The sequence below is a fragment of the Myotis myotis genome, unplaced genomic scaffold (assembly GCF_014108235.1).
Source record: "Myotis myotis isolate mMyoMyo1 unplaced genomic scaffold, mMyoMyo1.p scaffold_m19_p_9, whole genome shotgun sequence".
Taxonomy (NCBI): domain Eukaryota; kingdom Metazoa; phylum Chordata; class Mammalia; order Chiroptera; family Vespertilionidae; genus Myotis; species Myotis myotis.
The window spans coordinates 468983-483771 of record NW_023416401.1 but is presented as its reverse complement, the minus strand read 5'-3'; the positions used below and the strand labels follow the sequence as shown (position 1 = coordinate 483771).

General features: G+C 54.0%; 1 protein-coding gene across 4 annotated transcripts in view; it reads right to left on the bottom strand.

Moving 5' to 3' along the window:
* LAMA3 (laminin subunit alpha 3) overlaps positions 1–14789 on the bottom strand; it is a 148641-nt gene that overhangs the window by 14691 nt on the left and 119161 nt on the right. For 3 of the 4 annotated variants that reach the window (XM_036321713.1, XM_036321712.1, XM_036321715.1), the window contains 10 exons: positions 14554–14696; positions 13657–13827; positions 12999–13150; positions 12684–12846; positions 12130–12263; positions 10844–10988; positions 6464–6583; positions 5972–6108; positions 1920–2037; positions 1466–1606 (listed from right to left, as the gene is read on the bottom strand). In XM_036321713.1, coding sequence (XP_036177606.1) covers positions 1466–1606; positions 1920–2037; positions 5972–6108; positions 6464–6583; positions 10844–10988; positions 12130–12263; positions 12684–12846; positions 12999–13150; positions 13657–13827; positions 14554–14696 — 1424 coding nt within the window. Of the gene's footprint in view, positions 1–1465; positions 1607–1919; positions 2038–3364; positions 4613–5971; positions 6109–6463; positions 6584–10843; positions 10989–12129; positions 12264–12683; positions 12847–12998; positions 13151–13656; positions 13828–14553; positions 14697–14789 lie in introns of those variants that run through there. The other variant, XM_036321714.1, reaches the window with a different exon arrangement.

Here is a 14789-nt window from a genome sequence, read left to right as displayed (position 1 = left end):
ATTCTTAATAAAAAAATATGTGTAGTTTTAGCAGCTGTCACTTTAATTTTGTTGACCTTTTCTCTGCCAAGTACAATTTTGTCGTTTCCAGCAAGATGTAATTCTTCAGTGACTTTTAACCTAAGCCGAGTGTGTGCTGTAACCACGCCAGTTCCACTTCCTGCTGGTTTTTCTTCAGTTGGAAATGTTCACTGTGACCAGATGGAAGAATGCTAATGGGTGGGAATTTCTGAGGTAGCCACGTAGGAGCTGAGGGCCGCGTTCTCCGGCTGTTCCTCGGGGTCCTGCGCTGCCAGGACTGACCTCCTCACTCCTGAGCCAGTTCCGCTCCCACCTGCCTCTGTGCGTCTCGTACATGGTGTTCCCAGTGTCCCTCGCTCACAGGAGAAACAAGTGCTGGTGTCAGAAGTGGATCAGAGCTTCCTGCTTTGATGGAAGAGCCATTCTCACCATCTAAATGTTAGCATGTGCTTCTTTAGCGCCGGTTTTTTTAAAAAATTGATATCAGAGAGAGGAAGGGAGAGGGAGAATCATCAATGATGAGAGCGACTCATTGATCAGCTGCCTCTTGCACGCCCCCTACTGGGGATTCAGCCTGCAACCCAGGCGTGTGCCCTGACTGGGAACTGAACCGTGACCTCCTGGTTCATAGGTCGATGCTCAACCACTGGGCCACGCCGGCAGAGCTTTAGCACTACTTTTTGCAAAAAGGATCTCTAAAGGCTGATGGGCAAAGAGGTGAAGAGAGGAAAGGCTTTCTACTAGGACAGGCACAGAGGCAGCCGCCACCCGCCCTGTCGGCAGGTCCCAGGGGTCCGCTGTGTGTGCCGGAAGTCCCGCGGAGCAGTCCCAGAATGGCAGCGGCTACTGCTACTTCGCTTAGACCCCACGTGTCCCACAGGGAGTTTTCTGCGTGGCAGTGGTTGACTTCTGTGCCTACGGAACTGCACCAGCTGCGTCCCCTCAGGGCACAGAGGGCGCCTCCTTGTGGAAGACAGTGGCCATGGCTCTGTTGTACACAAACAAAGAGCCAAGACCGGCTTTTCTCCCACTTCCCAGGTGCCAAAGTGTCCCATTAGCTGCTGCAAACACGAAGAGCCACCTTTCATGAATTCAAAAGGAATAGTCGGGGGACATTCTGATTTTCCCCCTTAGACCAAAAACGTTAAGCTACATTATCACTTATAACAGTGATAATCCACCTCGACCCAAAGAAAAAATAAAAAAAGAATGAAAACCAAGCCCACGGACACACACAGATCCAAGTCGGGGAACTATAATGTACTTTCTACACCCGACTTCCTCTCGGACCTACCCCCTGGGAGGCTGAGCTACAGGTGGCATTTGCCACGGGATGATCGATGAAACGCCCAACTAATTCACATTCAAAATCTCTCTGTTGTTGCTGACGTCAAATCTCAAGTCAAGTTCAAACCGTGTGCAGTGTTCACGCAACGTCCCGTACCCCGGCCGGATGCTGCAGCAGGACACCACTGGGCTGGAAGGTCTGAAACCCAAAGGAGGCCTGGAACTGGCCGGGCAGCGGGAGGTCCAAGTGGGTGAAGCTCATCTGTCCTCCCCTGGAGAACGAGGCGGAGCGCACGAGCTGGAACGCAAACACAGGTGGGTTACGGGCATGGGAACCGCACTCCGTGCCCCTCCAGAGAGCTTGCTTTTCTGAGTGACGACGTATCAGTCATCGGCAGGGCTGTGTGAGTGGGTGGTGTCCCCCCTGTCCTATGAATTTCATATGCAAACCTGAGGCGGCTTTGCAAGTCTGTGGGGAGTGCATATGAATGAGCCAGGCCTCACTAGCCCACGTGCTCCCAGAAAAGGGTCCAAAGTTGACGTGGCCACGGGTCCCAAACACTGGGCGGGCTGGGCGCGCTCCCTTGTAGGGTTCCGGACTCTTCGCTCACCTTCCAGTCCTCTGAGCACTTCTTGGTCACGCCCACGATGTCGTTCAGCCTGACCACACCACTGGTCTTCTTCAGGTTCTTCATGCAGCCGCGGAAGGCAGGCGTCGAAACGTTAAACCTGATTGGGAACACAATCGGGGACAGGGATGTACCCGACCAGGCCGACCCGAGAACCAGCTGCCACGCTGCCAGAAACAAGGGTGAGCTTCAGGGTTATCTGTTCTCCGGGGATTTTTATAAAGCTACTCATTCCGTGATGCCGGGACAATCCAATTCCTTTCTGTGTGATTCTGCATTCTCAGCTTTAGAAGTGAGCACAGTCGCCCGGCTGGGTGGCTCAGTGGTTGAGGGTTGACCTATGACCCAGAGGTCGTCGGTTTGATTCCCAGTCAGGGCACAGGCCTGGTTGTGGGCTGGATCCCCAGTAGGGGGCCTGCAGGAGGCAGCCAATTGATGTTGATGTTTCTCTGTCATCGATGTTTCTCCCTCTCTCTCTCCCTCTCCTTTCCTCTTTCTCTAAAAATCAATAAAAACATATTTTTAAAAATGATCACAATAGTGTTGACAGAAAAATAGCCAGTGTCCCCAAAAGGAAAAGAGACAGAGATAAACCATATCTAGAATTGCTCCCTCTCTCACCTCCCCCAGGAGTCATGGCAGTGCATGGTGAATAGAAGTATATTAATAAATCAAGATACTGGAAATATTAAGAAATGTATATTAGTAACTTCCTAAGTAAGTAGTTTGTTGGAGCCAGGCATGCTCTAGAAAGCTTTATGCTCTCTTCTCCTGTCCGCTTCTACGCTAAACGCAGGAGAAAGGAACTGTTACTTTTGGTTCCAAACAAGTGTGAAGGCCGTGGCTCGGCACTGAGCCGACGCCGAGCCGAGCGTCGGAAAGCACTGTCCGGTCTCACACTGCATCTGCCACCTCGTAACGGTGCTGGACCAGGGGCTGCTGTGCGGATTAAATACGCGGATGCACAGGAGGCGCCCGGGGCCATGTGGGTCGTGGCCATGAATGCCCAGGTGTTCCCCGGGGTCAGACGGTGCTGTTCCAGGGCTGTGGGCTCTGGAGCTGGGCCGCCTGGGTGCAAGTTCGGTCCTGCTGCCTGGGTAGCGACATCACTGCTCTAGCCCGTTTCCTCATTTATACAATGGGAACTTTAATCTGTTTCCTGGGGTTGTTCACATGAGTTAATACGTGTGACCCCTCAATTGCTGCTTGGTACAGAGCAGGTGTAAGGACAGAAAGAAAGACCTCTCTCTTTTTTTTGTTCATCCTCACCCAACAATATTTTTCCATTGATCCTTCAGAGAGAGTAGGAGAGAGAGGGAAAGACAGAGAGAAACATCGATGTGAAAGAAACACATCCATTGGTTGGCTCCTGCACGCGTCCCGACCAGGGCCCAGGCCGAGGGGGAGCCTGCAACCCAGGCAAGTGCCCTTGACCGGAATCGAACTTGGGACCCATTGGTCTGTAGACCAACGCTCTATCCACTGAGCAACACTGGCTAGGGCTCCTCTCTTTTTCTTTGTTGTAACCTTCCCCAATTTATGAAGAGCACGTGGTAATAAACCCCAAGATTGTTAGCCCCTCCAGTTCAAACAGCTCCTCTGTTCAAAACTGCAGGACAAGCTAAGCTATTTTTGAGGTTAAATTCTTGCATCCCCCTCCTCCCTGCTGTTTGCACAACTCAGGGATAATTCCCACCAAGGAGTCTAGTTGGCAGAAAGTTCTCTTCCCCCACCCCCTTCAAACAAGCCTCTTGAACTCCATGACTTTTGCTCTAAGCTTGTTTTACAGGCTCGGGGAAAACATTGAGAAGGTACTTCCCTAGGACATCTGCTGGACTGTCTCCTGAAAAGAAAACAATCTGTAATCTGTCAAGGCAACCCCCTGATGACGGCTCACTTCAGCCCCGAGTCCTCCTCCCTTCCCTGTCGCTTAGCAACAGCTGGGACTTAAAAGGGGAAGCCGCCCTGTGTCTCTTGCCCTGTGCTGATCAGCAATGCAGGGCCTTCCCCTTCCTAGAAGGTAACAGACACTTCCCGTCTACATCTCTTCTTTTGTTGTGAATCCTTTCACAGCCTGGTCACCGGCCAAACCCTAACAGCAGGGACTGAATAGGCAGGTAGACTCAGCGACGACCCGGTGGGAGCGCAGTCGTTTGACGAGAGCCACTTCTGAAGCCGCTCTTTCCACGTGGCAGTTCCTGCCATTCGGCTTCTGAAGCTGGATTCCCATAAAACATGAACCACAGGAGCCAGCTGAAGTCCAGGCAAATATTTGTGTTTCTTAAACAAATGATGAAGCAGAGAACCAGAGTCGATCTCATTGCGAATCCCTCAGGCAGCTCACTTCTCTAAGGGGCAGCGTGTCTGCACTCATTCTTATTCAGTTCATTATAAGCTGTTCAGCGGCATGCAATATGCATAAAATTACATTTCATTACAGGAAAAAGGAGAAACGAATCCTCAGTGGAACTGAGCCCGAGCTTAATTATCTTATAAAGACGGCTTTTTGCCTCCCAAGGGGAGGGAGGTTCGAATGGACTCCTGGCCCATCTTCTCTTGCAGTTCAGCATTTTAGACCCGTCAGCATCTCCTGGTGCCCTGCTTTTTCTTTAAATATTCAGAGGTTACATAGGTTACCTGCCATGATCTACAAGGTTTCTTCCAGTTCCAAAAATCTAAGGAGTAAAGAAATTCACTCAAACTCCATTGAAGTGCTAAGATTTCTCTGCATTTTTGTCTTTGGGGCCAACCTGACAACTTTGAACCGAAGGTTAGTGCCTCCTTACTAAGGACAGATAACACCTTGTAAGTCATATCTCCTTCCAACCGATGGACAAATCAGAAAAGCGTTAACTGGCCTCAGATCACGAATGAAAGTCTCGTAATCCAGCCTCTGGGGCCCGCTGAGTCAGAGGCTGCACTCACCCTTCAGGTGTCTCCTCCGTACATGCCGTCAGCGCCCTCACACCCTTTAGGAGGATGTCAACAAGATGGGAAGCTTTTTAAAGTACATTCTCAACGCGCCTTTTTCTCATTCTGATCAAGCTTTACTTCTTTACATATGAACTTAATTCATTCATGTGCTCATTAGTCTGAGAATAGGTGTGCCCCTATTCCGCACTCGATACATAGGCAGGGGGCGGGAACACAGATGTGCCTTATGTTCTTTTTAAGAATATTTTTTATTGATTTCAGAGAGGAAGGGAGGGAGGGAAGAAGGGGAGAGAGAGAGAAAGACATCAATGATGAACAGAGAAGCATCGAAAAAACCATCAAACCTCAGAGGGAAGGCAGGGAAGGTTGGAGGGCTGGAGGTGGTGATAAGAGATCAACCAAAAGACTTGTATGCATGCATATGAGCATGACGAATGGCCACAGACAGTAGGGGGATGAGGGTCTGTGCTGGGGCAGGAGTGGGCTGGGAGAGGCCAATGGGAGAAAAGGAGACATATATAACACTTTCAACAATAAAGAATTAAAAAAGAAGAAACTTCAATGATGAGAGAGAATCACTGATTGGCTGCCTCCTACATGCCCCCTATTGGGAATAGAGCCCGCAACCCGTGCATGTGCCCTGACTGGGAATTGAATCGTGACCTCCTGGTTCATAGTCCATGCTCAACCACTGAGCCACGCCAGCCGGGGATGCCTTATGTTCTTGAGACGCTTCCCAAAGGCAGCCCCCCAACTCCCAGCACTGCCTGTGGGCACGGGACGCCTGGGCCCTCACACGACCTTTAAGGGCCCAGCGCCACCGCCTCCATTGTAATGGGCGGCACTGGCACCCCCTGCACTCCTGAGTTTTCTCTCCCCCAAGAATGGCAATGGGGGTGGCACACAGGTCCCCTACCCCCCCCTTCAAATGGCCAGTCCCATCACCCAGTGTTCAGAGCCTGTTTTACCCCGTGGCCTAACACTGTCAGTACTGAAAAGCTAACTCTGTGGTTATCTGTCGCTAGAATTAAAAAGGCAAACGAATCAGGAGCAACCAAGCCCCTGAGAGGTAATCTGCTTCCTTAAAAAAATCCTCTTACCTTTCCCTGATGGAGAGGGGGATGCCTCCCAGATAATATGTGCTGAAATCAAATAGTTCTCCTCCAATTTCAATGCTTTGGGAATTCCCCACACTTATCCTTATAAGTTTCCGGGATTTTATAATTTTGATCTGAATCTGAAATAAACGAGAGGTGAGTCAGCCAGCAACGAGGAAAAGGAACCCTATTCGAGGTGCTTCAGGGCTACTGTGGTCTTGTCTTCCTTCAGATCATGACACACGCAGTCGGGAGACTGTCGCATAAACTAGACTATGAAAGCATTTCAATAAAGATGTTGGAAGCGAGTCGTGTTTCATATATGCCACACACACGGCCTATATTTCATGCCCAAATGTCGACATTTTAAAGGGACGTGCCGCTCAGTGAACAAGTGTGTGTCCCCCACCCCTGTAACAGAGAAGAGCCTGGGCGCTGACTTCACTGTGAGGACCGGGACATTAAGGGTCCAGGGAACAGGCTCGGGGGACGTACCGAGTGGTCTTTCCCATTGCTGATGACTTCTCGGATCCCCTTTTCTTTGGGCGGGTCTGCGTCCAGCTTGTACCGCACCAGGAGGCTGCCATCCTCGATGTTGAGGGAGATGAAGCGGTTCTAGAGCAAGGAGACAGCGCCCATTACAGGATCTGTGTTTAGGGGGATGGAGGGTCATAGAGCTAGGAGACAGCGCCCATTACAGGATCTGTGTTTAGGGGGATGGAGGGTCATAGAGCTAGGAGACAGCGCCCATTACAGGATCTGTGTTTAGGGAGATGAGGACCCTCGAGCCAGGATCCACGCCGATGATCAGGAGATGCGACAGAGGAAGGGCTGAGCTGGCACTCAAGTCCTCTAAGTCCTGCTGCTCTCAGCCAGCTGCCTCTTCGGTTGAAGGGACAACAGTGCTGCAAGGCCAGCTCCCAGCTGGGCCTGGGGGCTGCACGCTGAGTCTCGTCAAGCACCGTGTGTGGTGGTCAGCACTCAGGAGGGAACAGTAAACGCTAGTCTAGCTGCCATGACCCTTCCCAGCGACCATGACCAGCGTGTGAAAATGGGAACAGAAAGACCTAGCTCATGACACCACGTGAACATGCGGCTGCCTCTGGGAAGGGGTCTGGCCTTCCCTAAGCCCCAGCGTTGGCCACCGTCTGGCTTCTGCCTCGTTACTGCACCTCAGTCTCATTTGCTGGCTCAGCCCTTTGACCTCCCATTTCAATGTGGGGGTTCTTTGGGGATCCCGCACAGGACCTCTTCCTCCCGCCACTTCTCTGTCTCGTGATCTCAGACACACCTGTGCTCCGATTCAGGTGTGCCCGTGGGCCCAGACGTCTCCTCCAGCCTGCACGTACGGGCCTGTGCACCTGCTTCCTCCCCTTCTTGCTGCCAGGCCTCCCGGACACCCAAACCCAGAATCTCTCTAACAGGACTCCCACCCACATGCCTCCCACCCGCTGCCAAGCCGTCTCCGCCCTCACGCTGCTCCCTCTCTGTTCCCTCTCTCACTTCTTATCACGTGAGCCAGCCACACACTCAGGAGCCATTCTTGACTCTTCCCTCTCCCATCCAATCCAATCTGGTCAGTCCCGCCGTTTCTTAGCTCTCCCCCCCGTCAGGCCTCCTGGTTGCAACCACAGCTCCTTCAGCTGACTGCACAGCGATAATGTGCTGTCCCCCCATGCCCACGCTGTCTCCATGCTCACGCTGTCCCCCATGCCCACGCTGTCCCCCATGCCCACGCTGTCCCCATGCCCATGCTATCCCCCCATGCCCATGCTATCCCCCCATGCCCACGCTGTCCCCCATGCCCATGCTGTCCCCCCATGCCCACGCTGTCCCCCATGCCCACGCTGTCCCCATGCCCACGCTATCCCCCCATGCCCACGCTGTCCCCCATGCCCACGCTGTCCCCCCATGCCCACGCTGTCCCCCATGCCCATGCTGTCCCCCATGCCCACGCTGTCCCCATGCCCACGCTATCCCCCCATGCCCACGCTGTCCCCCATGCTCACGCTGTCCCCCATGCCCACGCTGTCCCCATGCCCACGCTGTCCCCCATGCCCACGCTGTCCCCATGCCCAAGCTTAGCCCCCCATGCCCACGCTGTCCCCCATGCCCACGCTATCACCCCATGCCCACGCTGTCCCCCATGCCCATGCTGTCCCCCATGCCCACGCTGTCCCCATGCCCATGCTATCCCCCCATGCCCACACTTGTCCCCATGACCCACGCTGTCCCCCCATTGCTCACGCTGTCCCCCCATGCCCACGCTGTCCCCATTGCCCACGCTTGTCCACATGCCCACGCTGTCCCCCATGCCCATGCTGGTCCCCCATGCCCACGCTGTCCCCCATGCCAACGCTAATCCCCCATGCCACACTGTCCCCCATGCTCACGCTGTCCCCCATGCCCACCGCTTGTCCCCCATGACCACGCTGTCCCCATGCCCATGCTTATCCCCCCATGCCCACGCTTGTCCCCATGCCCATGCTATCCCCCCATGCCCACGCTGTCCCCATGCCCACGCTGCCCCCCCATGCTCACGCTGTCCCCCATTGCCCACGCTGTCCCCATGCCCACGCTGTCCCCATGCCCACACTGTCCCCCATGCCCATGCTGTCCCCCCATGCCCACGCTGTCCCCCCATGCCCATGTCCCCATGCCCACAGTGTCCCCATGCCCACGCTGCCCCCCCCCCATGCCCACACTGTGCCCTCGTGAATCCGTGTTCCACTCTGTAGACAACGTGATCAGTGTGAGCAGGTTGCTCTCCTTCTCTCTCAGGATAAAGCCCTGACTCCCCACCAGGTGCTCTGAGCACGCGTCGGGTCCATTCCTCTGTGGTCCCTCTGTCTCTCTGTGTCCCAGCCACATGGGCAGCCATCGCTCCCCCAGGGCCCTCAGCCCTTCCCACGTCTGGGCCTTCTTTCTGCTCCCCCCCCCCCCGCCCCATGCGTCACCCTCCTGCCTCTCCCTTTGCACGCTGCCCTCTCCTCGTCCTCCGGGTCTCAGATTAAGTGTCCTTTGTTCAAGAAAGTCGGTTCGGTGACACGTCCTCATGTCTCCCCCACCGCCCCCTCTCTGGCGCATCACCCTCGTGATGACATCATTACCCCACCCACCAGCAGACGCGTGTTTCCTATTTGTCTTCCCACAGCACCCAAGGTCCCTGCGGGCAGCATGTGGTTGGGTCCATGTGCGTCCGCACCGGGTGTCAGGCATGTGGTTGGGTCCGTGTGCATCCGCACCGGGTGTCAGGCATGTTGGTTGGGTCCGTGTGCATCCGCACCGGGTGTCAGGCATGTGGTTGGGTCCGTGTGCGTCTGGACCGGGTGTCAGGCATGTGGTTGGGTCCGTGTGCGTCCGGACCGGGTGTCAGGCATGTGGTTGGGTCCGTGTGCGTCCGCACCGGGTGTCAGGCATGTGGTTGGGTCCATGCGCGTCTGCACCGTGTGTCAGGCATGTGGTTGGGTCCGTGTGCGTCTGCACCGGGTGTCAGGCATGTGGTTGGGTCCGTGTGCGTCTGCACCGGGTGTCAGGCATGTGGTTGGGTCCGTGTGCGTCCGGACCGGGTGTCAGGCATGTGGTTGGGTCCGTGTGCATCCGCACCGGGTGTCAGGCATGTTGGTTGGGTCCGTGTGCGTCCGCACCGGGTGTCAGGCATGTTGGTTGGGTCCATGTGCGTCCGCACCGGGTGTCAGGCTGTACCCGGGCCAGCTGCTTCCTCGGAGGAAAGATGAGCCGGGGTTTCCCCATGGGCTTGCGTTTGCTCTTGCACTAACCCTGTTGGTCTGAAGGCTCGCACTGAAGGCTTCAGAGTCCGTCTCTGAGAGAAAAGTCGGCCCCAGCTGGACCCCAACCTGCCCTGGGGAGCCAGTCGGGGTCCGATCACACATAAACACAGAATAACCTCAGCTCACGGACAGGAAGGAGCCAGCCTACCGACAGCAGCCTCTAGGTCACGCTCCTATCTGGCCGCTGACGGCACCTGGTAAGTTCCTTCTAACACGATGAGCAGTGTTTCAGGTTCTTGGTCTCAAAGGCCTTCACGCTGTAGCACAGAGGACCCTGCTTCGGGACACAGCGCCTGGCCCTGAGCACGTGGTGGACTCCCCGGCTCTGCATCTCCAGGCCGGAAGGGCCTTCCCATCCATCAGCCTTGGCATCTCCCGGGGTCCAGACCGACCCCAGAGAGAAGAGTCGGGCCAGGTCTGTGACCCACCCTTCAGGTAGAAGTGCCTTATGAACCCACATTCTTAGACTGAGATCCCCATTTCTCCAGAAACACTACCTGATGGAGCCACGACAGAAGGCTCTTCACAGGCCAGACAACTCCAGCCCACCCACCAGCAGGGGGCGCTAAGGGTCTACCGTAGAGCATCGCCTTGGGCTCTTCTAGACCAGGCGACTAAGGAATGGCCTCCAGGGATCTCAGCTACTTGATACGAGACGCTATCATGTCCTGGATAGTCAAGGGTCAGGTTGATGAAGACAACCCCTTACAGGCTGCAGGAGTCGCACCAAGATGCAAACAGTCTAGCTCCCAGAGACCCAGGAAGTCTTCACATTTTCTATGCAAAGTAAATTATTAGGCAAATAGTGGTTCCCAAAGAATGAAGTTGACAGTGAGAATCAAATGGGAAAAGGGGTGACCTCTCCCACATTTTGGTAGCCTGTTCTCAGGTTCCTGATTACTGGCCTTATTATGACACACCTTCCCACAACCAGAGAAAGCAGGACTGGGCCACGGGAGAGGACGCAGGTCACATGTGCACCTGGTCTTTCAGAGCGAGTTGGCTGTTTATAATAACCAGGTACCCCAGGTTGCTCTGTGGAATGGACATACTTGCTAGTAGTTAGATGCTTGTTATAAATCACCTGGTTTTCTGCGAAGAACAGCAACCCTCTGTCCACAGTGGTCTGAACAACCTGGCTGAAGGTTGGGAAGGGAGCGTGTAGCTGAGTTGGAATTCGAGCATAGCCTGTGCCTTCAAAGTAATTCTTGTCTGACTCCTCCTTCCTCCTGTAACACCAACGAGCACAAGTGAGAACATGGCAGTGAAGGGTGATCGACAAGCATGTTTATTAGTAGGTGCTGCTCCCTGGGGAATGGAGCCAACACATGCAATCTAGTCGTTAAGCTTTTTTAAATAAGAGGAAACACCTTTAAAATGCTAAAACAGCCAGCATTTCTCCTGGAGGTACTCTTATATCCTATATAATAAAGCAGTAATATGCAAATTGACTGTCACACCCTCACACAAGATGGCCACCCCCATGTAGTCAAAGATGGCCAGCAGGGGAGGGCAGTTGGGGGCGATCAGGCTGGTAGGAGATTGGTTAGGGGGTGATCAGGCTGGCAGGCAGAAGCAGTTAGGGGCAATCAGGCAGGCAGGCAGATGAGCGTTTGGGAACCAGCAGTCCTGGATTGTGGAAGGATGTCCGACTGCCAGTTTAGGCCCGCAGTCGGACATCCGCCAAGGGGTCCCAGATTGGAGAGAGTGCAGGCTGGGCTGAGGGCCCCCTCCCACAGTGCACGAATTTCATGCATTGGGCCTCTAGTCTTATGATAATTAAACACCAGCTCAGTAAAGATAATATTCAGGAGTCCCTTTGGAAATACCTACTTAGGAACAGCTTGAAAGGTACAAAAATTATTATCATGAAATACAGTAATTTTGTTCTGAGTAATAAAAACTCAGTCTGTTCCATGTTAGAATATTCCAAACCCTTTTAACTAGAGGGCAGGAAGGTCGGGGCTCCAGGCAGGATTTCCATGAGGTCCAGGTGTCAGTGTTCCTAGAGAGTCACACTGTGCTTTGCTGGCCACTTTTTTTTTTAAAATTTACAGTAAATATATACTTTTGTGCCTAAATCAGGCACCATCCTACGCAGAACATTTTGTGGTAGGAGGCACCAAAAATTTTTAAAAAATTATTTATTTTTAAAGCAAGAAAACTGATCAACCTAACGTATTACACAGATGGAGAAAAAAGTCTACCGGTTTTGGATTTTAGGGACGGCCTGGCATGGTGCCTGCCAGCACCCCTGAAGAACTGCTGGCCCAAAGCAGCCTGTGGCACCAGCAGCAAGTTGTCCGTGTGCAATGCCTGCATGTCATAAAGATCACAGTGACAGAGACACGGCTTCGAGGCCTTCGTTACCGTTTACAAGGCTCCACTTGGGTGGTATTAAGGTTGTAAGTTTCTTTGAAGTTGTACAAGCTCAGGACGTTCTCATTGAGGTCATCCAACTCAATACAGCCTTTGTACGGCGGGAACCTCAGTCTTCCAGGGAGCTGAAGAGAACGGAACAAAACGTCTACTCACTGAGCAAAGGACAACGATCAGGCTGACCAAGAAAGAGCATGAACCTGGCGCTTTTCGCCATCCACAGAGCAACAGGAGGTAAGAATGTGGACCCTGGAGCCATGCCCGGCTGTACTGTTCAGAACCCTATGGCCTCGGGCAAGTTAGCCAACCTCTTTGTCTGTTTCCTCGTGTGGGAAGTGGGAATGACAACGACGCTTTTTAGATGAATATACTGAGCATATATCGCTGAGCAAGAAGTACTCAAGTGCTAGCTGTTACCGCTGGGTAAGCTTCAAGAATAGAAAGTTAAGGCCATCTTATATATAATTGATAAGTAGAGACAAGAGGTCATCACACCAAATAAAAGTGCCAATGTGTTCACTCGGGGAAGTAACGCTTGTACTTACTGTGAAGTCAGATGGGTAGCCTCCCACATAAAACACAACGTTTTCAGGGTCCAGATCGAGGAGTGTGTTGCTGTTTCCACCATCTATGTCGTAGAACTGAGCTGTTTCTGGTTTATTGGATGTGGCTTTTCTGGTGTAATTAAGCCTTGCAAACTGGTAGATTCTGTTTAAAAATAAAGTAGATAGCAAGTTTATGTAAAAATGTATGCAAACATGAAAAAAAATCCAAGCCAAGATTCTAAAAATGGGGTTCAGCAACACGTGCAATGGAAGTTTGGGGGTAAGTCAGCTTAACAAGGAGCCGCGGCCGAGTACCTCTGGAACTTGACCCGGTCCATAACCGCCTCCTGAGTTTCACTCCTGGTCAAGGTCTGGTCCACCTGCAGCTCGGCCTCTCGGCCCCCCAGGTTGTAGACACACCTGAGCTGGCCGTCCACCATGGCCATGCCGATGTAGTCCCCAGAGGCCTGGAGGCAGAAAGCTCACCTCAGAGCCTGGACACATGCATTCTCTCAGCTCCCCACCCCAAGAGAGTGCATCTCCAGTAACTCGTGGGTTTGCACGGGGAGCCTTGGGGGCAGAACAAAGGAGGCGTCTCCTCATGGGAGTAATACGGACAGCACACCTCACACGGCTAATGCGCGAGCTGCCTTTGCTCGCGGTGTAGTGCACTCATGTTCTACACGTGATGGTTCCATGAAGCCCTCATATTGCTGCCCTGGGCACTGGGAGAGGGGCCGACCTTTGACCCCAGGTGTGCATGTGCTCACAGGTGCACACGGGTAAGGCCCCTAGCTCTGCGGCAGGTAATAATCCCGGGCTGACGGAGGCCCTGTGCACTGTTGAGGTGGCGGAGCCTGCTGGCGCACTGGCAGGATTTCCTCCTACTGTGCCCACGGCACTGCCAGTGGGGTCACGCGCCCCAGAGCCCATATTCCTTTAATAACAGGAGACACGCCAATGCGGCACTCACGTCTTTGTTGCCGAGGTACATCACAAACATGTTCTCCGTCCCACCGTTCTCCCCGGACTCGGGTCTTTGGAGAAACAAGGAGAGAGACGTATATCCCTTCAGGTCGTCCAGGTCTCTGGGCAGCCGGACTTCCACGCCCGACTTCCCGTTGAACCTCATGGGGATGGCGACCTGTGAGGGCGAGACCCGGCGTTAGCCGCTGTGCCAGGGGGAAAGCAGGTGTGCAGAGCGGCAGCTCCTGGCTTCCCAGCTACTGCTTCTAGTACGAACCACCGCTCCCAAGCCGTCTGATAAGGAACAAAGGGGGTGAGGCCTCCTAGCCTCGCATTAAAAAGCACGAATAGGACCAGAGACATGGAAGCATGGAACAGACTGTCAGATGTCAGAGGGAAGGAGGGTGGGAGGGGAGAGATCAACCAAAGACCTTGAATGCACGTGTGCATAACCCAGGAAACAGACAATGGGGTGGTGAAGGCCCAGGGAGGGGGGGGAGGGTGGTAGAAGGGCCGAGGGGGGAAAAGGGTGAACCGGAGAAAGGCTGAGGGATCTGTGCTCCTACGACGGACCATTGCTGTCACCCCACGTCCAGAACAAGCCTGCGCTGCAGGAACTGTCCCTCCCTCCTAACAAGGCGACTCTGCAGCTTTCCCGTTACCGCAGCAGCAGGGCCGGGCAGCATCACACAGCACATTCTGACCACAGAACCGGCCCTGAGCTGCGTTTACCCAGCCCTCTGTCCGCAGACACTCGGGGACAGGAGACAGTCTGGTCCCCGACACACCCGACCATCAGGGCAAGAGAGACAGCGGGCTCTCGGGGAACTAAATGCGCTCCTTCGGTGAACGTGGCGACTTCTCCAAGCGGAGCTCCGGTGCCCGGCACGCGGGGCGCACCCACCTTGTTCGCCGCGTCCCGGGCCTGCTGGATTAGCTCCCGGATGTGGTCCACGTTGTCGGAGATGTTGCCCAGGGGCAACAGCTGCTGGTTGATGGTTTTGATCTTGCTCAGAAGGTCAGGCAGTTTGTTGGTTAGTTTCCTTACTGTCGGTGAGATGAGGAAACGGACATGGATGAGTGTGAGCCGAGAAGGTTAAACACAGATGCTCCTGGTGACAGCATTGGTCAAGGGGTGTG